The sequence below is a fragment of the Fukomys damarensis genome, unplaced genomic scaffold, assembly GCF_012274545.1.
Source record: "Fukomys damarensis isolate Sample0158 unplaced genomic scaffold, DMR_v1.0_HiC HiC_scaffold_22, whole genome shotgun sequence".
NCBI classification, from domain to species: Eukaryota; Metazoa; Chordata; class Mammalia; order Rodentia; family Bathyergidae; genus Fukomys; species Fukomys damarensis.
The window spans coordinates 20460464-20473084 of record NW_022900934.1 but is presented as its reverse complement, the minus strand read 5'-3'; the positions used below and the strand labels follow the sequence as shown (position 1 = coordinate 20473084).

General features: G+C 46.4%; 1 protein-coding gene across 1 annotated transcript in view; it reads left to right on the top strand.

Moving 5' to 3' along the window:
* Ppp1r16b (protein phosphatase 1 regulatory subunit 16B) overlaps positions 1 to 12621 on the top strand; it is a 67267-nt gene that overhangs the window by 50257 nt on the left and 4389 nt on the right. Inside the window, exons 5-10 of the mRNA XM_010640087.2 lie at positions 2501 to 2604; positions 4375 to 4499; positions 7549 to 7674; positions 8770 to 8845; positions 9459 to 9588; positions 9681 to 9849. Of these exons, the coding sequence (XP_010638389.1) occupies positions 2501 to 2604; positions 4375 to 4499; positions 7549 to 7674; positions 8770 to 8845; positions 9459 to 9588; positions 9681 to 9849 (730 nt within the window). The remainder of the gene's footprint in view (positions 1 to 2500; positions 2605 to 4374; positions 4500 to 7548; positions 7675 to 8769; positions 8846 to 9458; positions 9589 to 9680; positions 9850 to 12621) is intronic.

Here is a 12621-nt window from a genome sequence, read left to right as displayed (position 1 = left end):
AAAAAAAAAAAAAAAAAAAGCAGGTATTCTTGCCTTATTTCTGATCTTAGAGGAAATGAGTTCAGCCATTCACTATTGTAGATGTTTGCGATGTGTTTTCCATAAGTGGATTTTTTTAAGGTCATTTCCTTTTTATGTTTTTATGTTTTGTTTTGTTTTTTTGAGATAGGGTTTCACTGTGTATTTCAGGCTGGCCATAAACTCACAAGGTAACCCACGCTGGCCTTGAATTCATGGCAATCCTCCTGCCTGCCTCAGGTTCCCAAGTGCTAGGATTACAGGTGTGCGCCACCATGCCCAGCTTTTTATTTTTCAAGGTTTTTAATGCTTTTTGTCATGAAATAGTGTTAAATTCTGACAAATGCTTTTTATACATCAATTGAGATAATCATGTAGTTTCTCTCCATTTTGTTAATGTGGTAAATGACATTGATTATTTTTTATGTGTATGTTAAATCATTCTTGCATCCCAGGAATAAATCCCACTTGTTTTTTGTGGGATTCTTTGCATATGCATCTTTTTAATACATTGCTGAATTTGGTTTGCTCGTATTTTGTTGAAGTTTTTTTTTTTTCCTCTTTTGAGACAGCGTCTCGCTATGTAGCTCAGGCTGGCCTTGAACTCACTATGTAGCCCAGACTGGCTTTGAACACACAGAGATCCTCTTGTCTCAGCCTGCCAAGTGCTGGAACTATAAACATGCACCGCCACACACCCAGCTTTGTGTCACTGTTCTTTAGGATATTGGTGTGCAGTTTTCTTTTTTATATAGTGTTTTCTCTCTGGCCTTGATATCAGTATATCGTTCTCTTTTTCTCTCCTTTTTCACAATCCTATCTTCATCTATGCTACTCCATTTGTTATTGCTGTTGTTTTTGTTTTTATGCATTGTTGCTGCTTTTGTTTATTTAAAAAATCAAGTGTGCTTCCTTGGTTTTAACCCAAATCCTCTCCACATGCTTTTCTTTAAGGCAAAGGCCTTAAACTCTCCAAAACTCTCGTTAGATTTCTTGGATTCCGTAAACACAGAGAAAAGTCAGTTTTCAGTTTCATGTATATGCAACTGAATCCAGTAAATAATTGGTTAGTGTCTGAGCTAGGCTAGGCCCTGTGTTGGGCACTGGACACACATGAGATGTGAAAGTCCTGGGGAGCCAAGGGAGAACAGAGCAGAGACAGAGCAGCAAAACCAGTGGCCTTGTGTCCCTAGAAGTCAAAGAGTGCAGAGAGTTAAGCGAAGTGGCTGAGAGCAGGTGATCTTATCACAGATACAGGCAGAGCAGAAGGAGCTCACTGGGTGGCTCCAAAAGGCAGGGACAAAGGTAACAGTACTGCTGGCCTGGCTCTGAGAGGTGGATTAGCTTCCAAGGTCACAAGAGCTCAGGGCAGTCATGGTGGAGGACTGTCCGGCTAGAGGAAAGGATGGTGGCCCCTGGCTTTGCCTCTCATGAGAGCCCCAGTGTGGTTAATTCTGCAGGAGCATCTGGTAGCCACAGGCGATCAGCAGTGGTACCAGTGGTACTCAGAGGACAAAGGGAGTGGTGCTGCCCTGTCTCAGTAGGTCTCTAATGCTAATCACTGGTAGGATGGTTTAAAATATATATTCCCAGGACCTACTCCAGAGGCTGCTTCTGGAGGGCTGGAGAGAAGCTCGGGGAGCTGTGCTGTATTTCAGTGACCTCCAGGTATTTCTGCTGCAGGGCACCCCCTGGCCGTGCTTCAGCATCACTGGCCCAAATGGCAGATTCTTCTAGGGAGCTCCAAGTGTCTATTTTGCCTCTGTCCTGGCCAGCATTTGGGTGGGGACTTGGGGAAAGATGTATCTGCATTCAGGTGAAGGTTGACTGACATGGAACGTGGCGTGAAAAGAGCTGACATAACCTGGGTTTGAGTCTTCAATCTGCCAAGTCCAAGCTGTGACCTTAGACGTGTGATGGAGTCTGTTTGAGTCTTTGTCTCCTCTTGAAAGAGTGAGGTCAACAGCACCACCCATGGGGACTCATGAGGATTGAGTAAAGTGATGTGTGTCAGGGGCCTAGTGCTGGCTTATTTCCGAGTAGTGTCTATAGAGTAGTGCTGCTGCTGTTTATATTAGCTTTGTGATTATGATTTTTTTTTTCTTTTTGGTACCAGGGATCAAACTTGGGACCTTGTGCTTGTGAGGCAGGTGTTGGCACCACTGAGCTAAATCCCAGCCCTATATTGATTTTATTATTTTCACCAGGAAGTACTTTAACACCTGCCCCCTCACTGCCCACCTGCTGCTTCGCAGAGCAGGAAGCTGAGGGAGATCTTCTGGGTCAGCTCTTGGGACTTTTGTATTTTCCAACCTGGGGACCCAGGGTACTGAAGCCACCGTGCTGATGGGCTGGGGTGCACCATGGTGGGATCGTGGATGCTGGGGTGTGTGCTGGGGCTGTGGGAGAAGCCAGAGGGCATAGACAGCCAGAGCCGCCTTAGCCACCCTACCTAGCCCTCACCCTGACTCTCTGTCTGCAGTGGGGCTGACTTGCTTGCTGTCAACTCTGATGGGAACATGCCATATGACCTCTGCGAGGATGAGCCCACCCTGGATGTCATCGAGACCTGCATGGCGTACCAGGGTAAGGGAGGGCAGCACACTTTAAAATGGGCGTAGCACGGCATTGCGGTATCACTCAAAAGAATGCAGTGAGTGTCACAATGGCTAGCTACGTGCCTCCCTGCCTGGTATTCAGCCCCCATAAATGGGATAGGTCCACATTATTGTCATTATCTGTGTGATTAGCAAGATTAACAAGGACGTGAAAGGGCCCTGGAAAACATGCTATGCAGAAAGGAAGTGTTGTTCTCATCTCGGTCACCCACACATGCAGGCGGCCTCAGCTGGCCCTGTCTCCTCTGTGTCAGCTGTGACGATTCAATTCAATAAACATTCACCATAAAGAGATATATTCCTATTTGGGAAAATAGTAAAAAGTCAAGAACATTCTCCAGTGCTGCTGTGTGCCAGGCAACAAACTCACTGCCAGAGGCCCAAATAAACAAGATGTAGGCTGTTCTCAGCTCAAAACGAGGTTCAGAGAGGAAACATAGCCGCGAGAGACCCGCATGCCCCAGTGTCCCACAGTCATGCCTGTGAAGCACCTCCTCCTTAATAGGTCCCAAGTTCAGGCCTTCAGCTGCACCCTGAGGTCCTGCCCTCGCCCATGCTTTGCGTCTCCCTCCCACTCAAGATTGCTGTGATCACCATCACTTGGGCTCCTTGTCCCCTGGTACTTAAGCATTTCTGCTGAGGTTCCTAACAATTTTGTGCCAATCTGGTGAATCTATGGACCCCTTCTCAGGTGTTTTTCAATCTAGTTTTAAAATGATAGGAGTATAAAGAATGCCACATGATATTTAAACAGCTCTATCAAAATGTTTATATGTATTAGAAACTTCATTAAGTCATGAAACAATTAGATGACACAAAAGGAAAATATCTAGAGTATTGGTTAGTGATAAATTCACAGGCATTGCTAATACCACTGTAGGTTTTACTTACATTCCGGTGGTGGGAAACACTAAATTTCATTTAGTGTCCAGATAAACATGTACCAGTATGTCGTTTTTCTCCTATAAAGTTTATAAACCTTCCCTAAATTCTGTTCAAGGGTGCTTGATCTAATGGACCTTTTTATAGAGCTTACATTCCGGTGGTGGGAAACACTAAATTTCATTTAGTGTCCAGATAATAAACATGTACCAGTATGTCGTTTTTCTCCTTTAAAGTTTATAAACCTTCCCTAAATTCTGTTCAAGGGTGCTTGATCTAATGGACCTTTTTATAGAGCATATCACCCTCTCCTTAAATACCATTACTAGCTACCAGTAATAGCTACACTTTGTAACCAGGGATTAAGGTTATAAAATGTCTTTGTGGGACCCTCTCCCTCAATTTACTCAGCTCTTCATTTGAAAGTAAGATATCCATTTATTCAGTAATTTTTGCAACAAAAATGCATTGAGTATTGTGCCCAGCTCTGCAAACCCAAGCATGGAGCAGCTAAAGGAAACCAAGAGAGACTGAGGTGGCCAGCAGAGGCCAGGTGGGGAGGTGATGCGAGCCACTGGAGCAGCTGGAGGTGGGTGGGTAGCTAGCTGGGGCTTCTAGGTAGGAGAGCAGCACTCACATGAGTGACCGGGATTAACACAGTGCCTAGTGGGTGCCAGGCAGGATTGCTCCTCAATCTGTGGATTGATGCATGGTGCTTGTGTTTGTCAGACCGGGGAGACAATGACCTAGGTTCCCCTTGGCTGGCAGGCTGGAGCCATGCCTCCCCCATCTGCTCTTCTCTCTGTCAGGACTTAGGCCTGAGAATGCTAAACAAATCCTCTCTTTCCCACCGCAGGCATCACCCAAGAGAAAATCAATGAGATGCGGGCTGCTCCAGAGCAGCAGATGATCACAGATATCCACTGTATGATTGCAGCGGGCCAGGATCTTGACTGGATAGATGCCCAGGGTGCCACACTGGTGAGGAGATGAGACAGCTGGTTTGAGCTGGGGGCAACTACTAGAACCAAGAGCAGCTAGGGCTGAGGTGGAGCAGCCCTGGGTGGGGGCCAGGCTAATACAGTTAGGGTGTCCCTGTCCTTGGACCTCCTCCAGATCCCTTTGGGGCCAGGGTCGCTGCTGGAATATGGAAGGTTAGCAGAATAAGGCACAATCTTTTGGGAGCCCTGGCCACTCTCACTTGGGGCTGAGAGTTGGTACTCCTCTATGGGAGGCTTGGCTCTGTTGTCCACCTGTTCCATCTCCAAGATCATACCCATCTTGGATGCTGTTTCCCCTTCCTCCAGTCATGTCTTTCCTCAGGGACTGGTTCCACTGTTTACCCCTCCTCCATGCCAGCTGGCTTTGCAATATCCATTCCCTGCCTGGTTACCTTTCTCCCACTCCTACTGCCTTGCCTCATCACCTCTACTTGATATTGCTTCAGAAACCTTCCCTCTGAGCTCCCTGACTTCAGAGTTCATCCGTTCAACTATTCCCCACCCATTCATTTATCTGTCGACCCATCTGTCTGTCCATCCAGTCCATCCATCCAGTTAACATATAGTCATATGAAACACTTGCTTTGTGACATACACTTTTGGGACCCTGGAGACAGAACAATGGAGCCTTCTTCCTTCTCAAATCTGCCTGGTTAACTTCACTCATTTTTGCACCCCAAGTGTCAGTGACTTGGGCAAACCTCTCTGGCATTGCTTGCTAGGTTCTCCTAGCACACTGCAGCTCGTTATGGGGCAGGGTCTGTTTCTGCAGCCTCTGCAATGAAAACAGAAGCATGGTGAGGTTGGGATCCCACCCCTCAAGGTGGCTGCTTAGGCTTAGGCTCCATGCTGGCCAGGCATCTCAGGGCCTTAAGCTCAGCATGCAGGGCACAGCAATTCCATATTCGTTACCCTCTTCAGGACTGACCTTGTGGCCCTGGTACAGTAACAGGGGTTCCCTTGACCTGGCTCTTGAGCTCTGACCTATGCTTTATGCCCATTTCTATTTCCTGGGTCCCTACTTGGAATACTTGTTTATCCCACCCTTAAGAATGAGGTCAGGAAGCTGGGCATGGTGATTTATGCTGGGTATAATCCCAGCTTCTGGGAGGCTGAAGCAGGAGGATCCCTGCCTAGGCAGTTTAGCAGCTTAGCAAGACTCTGTTTAATAATAAATAATTAAATAATATAAATAAATAAATCAGAAAGGGTTGGAGATGTAGCTCAGTGCAAAGACCCTGGGTTCAGTCCTTAGTACTGCAAAAATAAGGGAGGAGGTCAAGAGTAAAACTAAATGCTGCTGGCCTCAGGGGAGCCACCCACTTGGAACAAGCACCCATGTGGGTCTCAGGTCTTCCTGTAAACTGGAGAATACCTGGAAACAAGAATATATCCCCCACAGGCCTGTTGGGAGGGTTAAATATGTTTCTGCATGTAAGGGCAGAGAGTCTCTAAACAGCAGCTGTTAGCCATGATCATTATTCTTACTAACAATATCACTATCCTACTCAGGCTTCTTTTCTCCGGCCAACTACTAAGACTCCATGGCTTGCAGTATCTGGCTGGCAACTAGGTGTCATTCTTCAAGACTGGCAAGCATCAGTCTTCTATAAAGCAGATAATTATACCAATTTTCATGTGCTATTTACCATATCACACCTTCGATTTATTCTAAAAATTAAAAAAAAAAGGAAAATCTTCATTTGCTAGAACTGCTGCAGCCTTCAGTCAGCTGAGCGAACATCTGAGCATGAGAGCTGTGTCCTGTTCTGCTAAGTCACTTCCTGAGGCCATGCCTTCTCTGTCTCTCTGACTGTGCTGTCCCAAACCTCAGACCTCTGGAGTTCTCTGGCTTCTCCCAGCTGGTCTCCAACTGCTGTCTTGGACTGTGACCTTTGTCTCCCGCTGTGGCTGGACATTTCATTTCTCTGCCTCGTCACCTTCTCCCACGTTCATTTTCATGGCGTACTTTGTCATTGAGTAGGGGTCTTGAAGGTGTGGCTCATTTACTGAGTGTTCATCCTGTGCCAAGCACTTTATGTGATTGGGGGGGGTGTCGTACTTGCTCTTGGCCAAAAAGCTGAGAAGAGACATTTTTGGGGCAATTGAACAAGTGGAACAACTGAAGCCTGCTAGGCATTGGCCATGACTGGTGGCCTTGACTGGTGCTAGGTACCAGAGTTGGGGCCTCAACATGGGGCTTTCTTTTATTGGGTGTATCAGTTTTCTATTGCTTCATAACAAAATACCCTCACAATGTAACATCTTAATAATAAATAGTGTCTCAAATAGCTTCTGTGGGTCAGGGCACTAGGCATTGCTCAGCTGGGTGGCTCTGGCTTGGCATCTTCCAGGAGGTTGCAGTGAAGATGTTGGCTGGACAACAGTCGCACCTGAAGTCTTGATGTGAGCTGGAGGGTCCCCTCTGAGTGGCTCCCTCCCTCCGAGGTAATATACCTGGCAAGTTAGTGCTCGTGGTTAGCTGGAGGACTCAGTTTCTTGCCTTCCGTGGACCTCTCTAGTGCTCTTTGACGGTCCTCACAACATGGTGGCTGCCTCCTCCTAGACTGGTTGATCCAAGAGAGCATAAGTAGAAGTAGCGATGCCTTTTGTGTACTAGCCTCAGAAGTCACACACTTTATACTCTCTTGTTTGTGAGAAGCCCGTCATTTAGTCTGGTCTGTATTTAAGGGAGTGCATCAGGGTCCAACTTTTAAAGACAGATGTGTCAAATACTTGTAGACACATTTTTAGACTGCCATATTAGACATCTAGGACCCCTTCCCCAGGGCTCAACACACAGTAGGGGAACCACAGGGTAGAACCCCTCACCTTGCTGCCTTTCCTTCTAGCTTGATATTTTAGACTCAGTGATTCCCTGCAACTTGGCTGGTGTTTCTATCTCATTCTCTTTTATTCTGCTGGCCCCAAGAATGCTCAGGGATTTGAGTAGGGGTGAAGGATATCCTGACTCCAGGGGTGGAACCATCCCCCTGGGGAATGCTCACTTTTTTTTCCCTCTGTTCCAGCTGCACATAGCTGGAGCTAATGGATACCTGCGGGCAGCTGAGCTCCTCCTGGACCATGGTGTGCGTGTAGATGTGAAGGACTGGGATGGCTGGGAGCCCCTGCATGCTGCTGCCTTCTGGGGACAGGTAGGGCTGCAAGGGAGGCCAGCACAGGGTTGTCCTGCTGTCACCAAGCCCTTGGGTTGGCATTTGGTTCAAAAGAACACAGTACTTAGGGTATTGACTGTAGTGAGCATGTGGGACATGAAAAGCCTTGGGGAGTTTGAAAAAAATGTTTTAGTAGTTGTGTCTTAAAGGGATGGTGATCGTGAAGGCATCCCTGGTCCTTAACAGCAGTTTACACACAACAGGTAATCAAAACATGCTGGTTAATGTGAAATAAGAAGAAAAGGACTAAAGGTGTAGGGAAAGTGGGAAGGGTAGGAGAAAGGTAATAAGGGAAAGAAAAAATAGGAGAAAATGAAAAAATGGAAATAAAGTGTTTGTAAGTGGGGAGGGGAGGAGGGGGTGAAGGGAGGGCAGGGATAAGGGGAAAAAATGAGAACCAAGACCTGTCCTGTAAAGGTACAAGATCCCAATGATGAATGTAACTGTACTGTATACCTAAAATGTACCAATAAACTCAATGAGAAAAAAAAGGGATGGTGATCAGATTTGTCAAATTAGAAACTTCCCAGCATTTCTGTTTGAGAAGTTTCTCCATTTGTTTCCCATGTATAATTACAGCTTGCACAGTCCCCCTCCTTAAATACCTAGCTGCTCTAGAATCATGGCCAAGTCCTTCTCAGCCCCCTTAGTGTGCCCAAGCCCATTGTATCTTCCAGAATTCCCCTATGTCTTTAGGGTGCAAGATAGTCCTTGGGAACCAATTTTGTCCCACCATTCTTTAGTTCACATTCTAAGAGGCTTTGAAGCCAAGTCCCATGCATGTCTGGAATCCCAGCTACTTGGGAAGCTGAGTTAGGAGAGTCATGAGTTCAATGCCAGCCTGAGCAACATAGTAAGGATCTTGTCTCTAAACAGAACAAAACAGCACAATAAACCTTTGGGTCTGGGGATAGAGCTTAGCAGTAGAGTGTTTTCCAAGCATACGTAAGACCCCTGGTTCAATTCCCAGTATGAAAAACCAAACAAACAACAGCTTCTAGGGCTTGAGCACTCTATCTGCCTCCTAGGCTTTCTGAACCTTTGCTGAAGGAACATGGGCTTCTTGTGTTTCAGATGCAGATGGCAGAGCTGTTGGTGTCCCATGGGGCTAGTCTCAGTGCCAGGACATCCATGGATGAGATGCCAATAGGTAAGTCCAGCACTGTGCCTCGTATGTACACCGGCACTCAGTAACCTTCTGACAGGTGAAGGGATAAGTGGATGGGTACATGGCTGGATAGTGGTGGACTGGTTGTGTGCTTTCTCAACCTCTTGCTTGGGCTACATGAATGGGGTACTCACTTGTTTCACTTGAGACTTTTTACATATTTATTTTTAATTTTTGCTATTACATGTTTATAGTACATAATGATTACATTCACCGTGGGGAGTTGTACATGAACATTAAAAATTTCAATTCTTTTTACTTCCCCTGCCCCTTCCCTGCCACTCACTCCCTCTGTGTCTTGTGCTTAAGACTAAATGATTCCCCCCAAAACTGTCAAAGAGGAACATGAATCTCTTGGTCCCAGCTGGGGACCTTGAGTATTGTAACTGCATGGAATCTGGGTTTCCTATTCTCACACTCCTATAAGGATGTGCTGGCAGCCAGAAAATAAAGCTGGCATCTTCTCCCCACCCTGTGTGCCTCCAGAGATTCTTCAAACTCCCAGTGGGTTGGAGTGATGGCTCCTCTGGAATAGAGCCCCCTCTGGGTCACAGGCCCCTACCCTGCCCCCACGAATGACTTCTCTGTCCCTCAGACCTGTGTGAGGAGGAGGAGTTCAAGGTCCTCCTGCTGGAGCTCAAACACAAGCATGATGTGATCATGAAGTCACAGCTGAGGCACAAGTCGTCCCTGAGCCGGAGGACGTCAAGTGCAGGAAGCCGTGGGTGAGTCAGGGACAGAGAATCCAGGGTTCCCCCTGCCTGTATCCGCTGTAGTGCCTGGGCACAGGCCTCCAGCTCCCACTCTGTCCTCTCAGGAAGGTGGTACGTCGAGCCAGCCTATCGGACAGGACCAACCTGTACAGGAAGGAGTATGAAGGAGAGGCCATACTGTGGCAGCAGCGGAGTTCAGCTGAGGACCAGCGCACCGCAACCTACAACGGGGATATCAGAGAGACTAGGACAGACCAGGAGAATAAGGACCCAGTGAGTGACCTCATGCCCTGGCCCAGTGTCAGCCACTGGCCTGGGAGGAGTACAGGGTGCACCTTAGTTTTGGCTTCTCATCTGAGAACCTTCCAAGGGAAGTGGCTGGCCCCAGCATCTGATCCTGTCTGATGGTGGTAGCTAATGTAGTTATTGAGGTGACCCCAGGGCTTGTGAGAGTCGTAGCTGGGAGCTTTGGCAGGTGGGGCAGGGGTGCATCCCATAACTGACAGGGACAGAGTGACTTCCATGTGCCTACTTGTCTCCCACATGTGGGTTCTGGACTTGCCAGAAGAGAGGTTCAGCAGGGCAGTCACCCCATAAGCTAAGGGCATTAAAATATTTCATAGCAAAGCAAGAGCCAGGGATTTAGCTCAGTGGTTCCTCCACCTGCCTTGCAAGTGCAAGGTTCTGAGTTCAATCCCCGGTATAAAAAAAAAAAAAAAAAAAAAAAAAAAAAAAAAAAAAAACAAAAAAAAAAAAAAAAAAAAAAAAAAAAGGAAATAAAGCAAGATGTGAGAATGGTGTCTATCAGAACACATCTAATTGGGAGACGTTTTCTGAAACTCTGAGTGGGTGTTGGGAGGACCTCTGAGAAGCCTGCGAGGAGCAGCCTTCGGCGGTCCTGGGCTTTGAAATATTTTCCTAAAAGGGTGCATATTTACTTACCCTGGCAGCTCTGACATACAGTGGCGGCTCAGGTGTTCCTTGACTTTTGTCAGCATGGATTCAATCTCTGCTCTATTTTCTTTCTTTATAGGCCTTCTTCCGTGTGTGTGTGTGTGTGTGTGTGTTTTGATAAGGACACCATTGGATTAGGGTTTCCCCATCCAGTAAGACCTTATCTTAATTTAACTAATTACATCTCCAAAGAATCTAGTTTCAAATGGTCACATTCAGAGGTTCTAGGTGAACATGAACTTTTGAGGGACATCACTGAACATGGTATCAACAGTCAGGTCCACACACATGTGCTGTCTTGCTGGGTGGAGAGAAAAAGTTTAGGGCCAGAGCAGAATTGCCAAAGAGAAAAAAGGGAAAAGCAGGATCTACCAGCAGTGGTCTGCCTTTCTGGCTCTCCCACCACACAATGCACAGATGAAAATATTTCTAGAGGTTATTGCTTAGGTAGGATGATTTGCTGCCCTGAATACCCATGTGTCTCAGTGGGGCCCTGCTTCCCAGTGGGCACAGGCTGTCTGCAAGAGGGAAGGTACCTGTTAAGGCCTTGCCTGTCAGAAGCAAAATAGCCTGCTCCTGGAGAGGGTGTACAGGGAAGCGTTGTTCTGCCATCTCTCAGCTTGAGGGAGAGGGAGGAAAGAGTTGTAGATGAAAACATCACATTTCAGGTGGCTCCCTCATATGTTTTACTTATTTATTCTTTGTGATACGGGTGTATCTTCTATATGGTTTGAGACATATCTTAATTACTTCTCTCATTGCTGAGGCAAAAATACCTGATACCCGAAGTTAAAGGAGGAAAGGTTTATTTCAACTCAGAGTTTGAAGAGGTTTCAGTCCATAGTTTGCTGGCTCCAAAGCAAGGTGGAGTGACAGAGGGCCATCACAGAGAAGAAACAGTCCCTAGCAAGACAGGCAGAAAGCAGCAAGCAGCCCTTTCTCTTTTATCCCATCCAGGCTGTGAGCCTTTTGCGTGGTGCCACCCATACCCAGCATGGACCTTCCCATTATCCACACCCAGAACTGTGCTAGACCAATCAGTGGACTAATCACACCCTTAATCTATATTCACATACCCTTTATCTGCATCCATATACCTTAGATCCAGCCACCACCGAAAAATCCTGCCTATGAGCAAATGAAGTTTTGGGGGGACATTTAGATATAAGCCATAACAGTACATAAATCTGAAGTGCATTTATCAATGGACTTTTATAAATGTGTATAATTAGGTGAGTGCATAGAATATTTTCATCACCCTAGAGGGCTCTCACATTCCCTCTCCAGGCAGCACTGAAGATAAGTTTTGTGTGTGCATATGAACAGGTCTGGGTAGCAGGATGTCTTTGTGTCTTGCTTATTTTGTGTCTGTGGGATCCATCCATGTTGCGGCACGTAGCAGTAGTTTATTCTTTTTCACTGCTGTGTTGTTTGAATACAGCCAGCCCTTCATATTTGTGAGTTCACATCTGCAGATTCAGCCAACTTCAGTTTGAAAATACTGTTTAACATTTTGAATGTGCAGGCTTTTTCCTTGTCGTTATCCCCTAAACAATATAGCATGCATTTACATAGCATTTGTGTTTTATTAGGCACCATACATAATTTAAAGATAGTTTCAAGTCTATGAGAAGAAGTGTATAGGTTATATGCAAACATTACATCATTTTTTGTAAGACACTTGAGCATCTGAGGATTTGGGTTTCCACAGGGAGTCTTGGAACCCATTTCCTATGGATATTTAGAGATGACTGAATTAACAATTTACCCATCCATTCTCCTATTGGTGGACATGTGAATTATGTCTAGTTTTTGGCTCTTATGAATGAAGGTGCCGCAGTGTGCATGCATGTTTTTTGGGAATGCAGTATGGAGTAGGCATGCTTAGCTTTGGTAGATGCCACCAAGCGTTTTCCAAAGTGGTTGTACCCAGAGCTGGGTGTTTTGGTGCAGGGCTGTCATCCCAGCACTCTGGAGCCTGAGGTAGGAAGCTCGCCGTGAGTCTGGCCAGCCTAGGCTACATAGTGAGTTTAAGGCCAGCCTGGAATACAGGGGAGACTCTGTCGCAAAAAAATAAAATAAAATAAAATA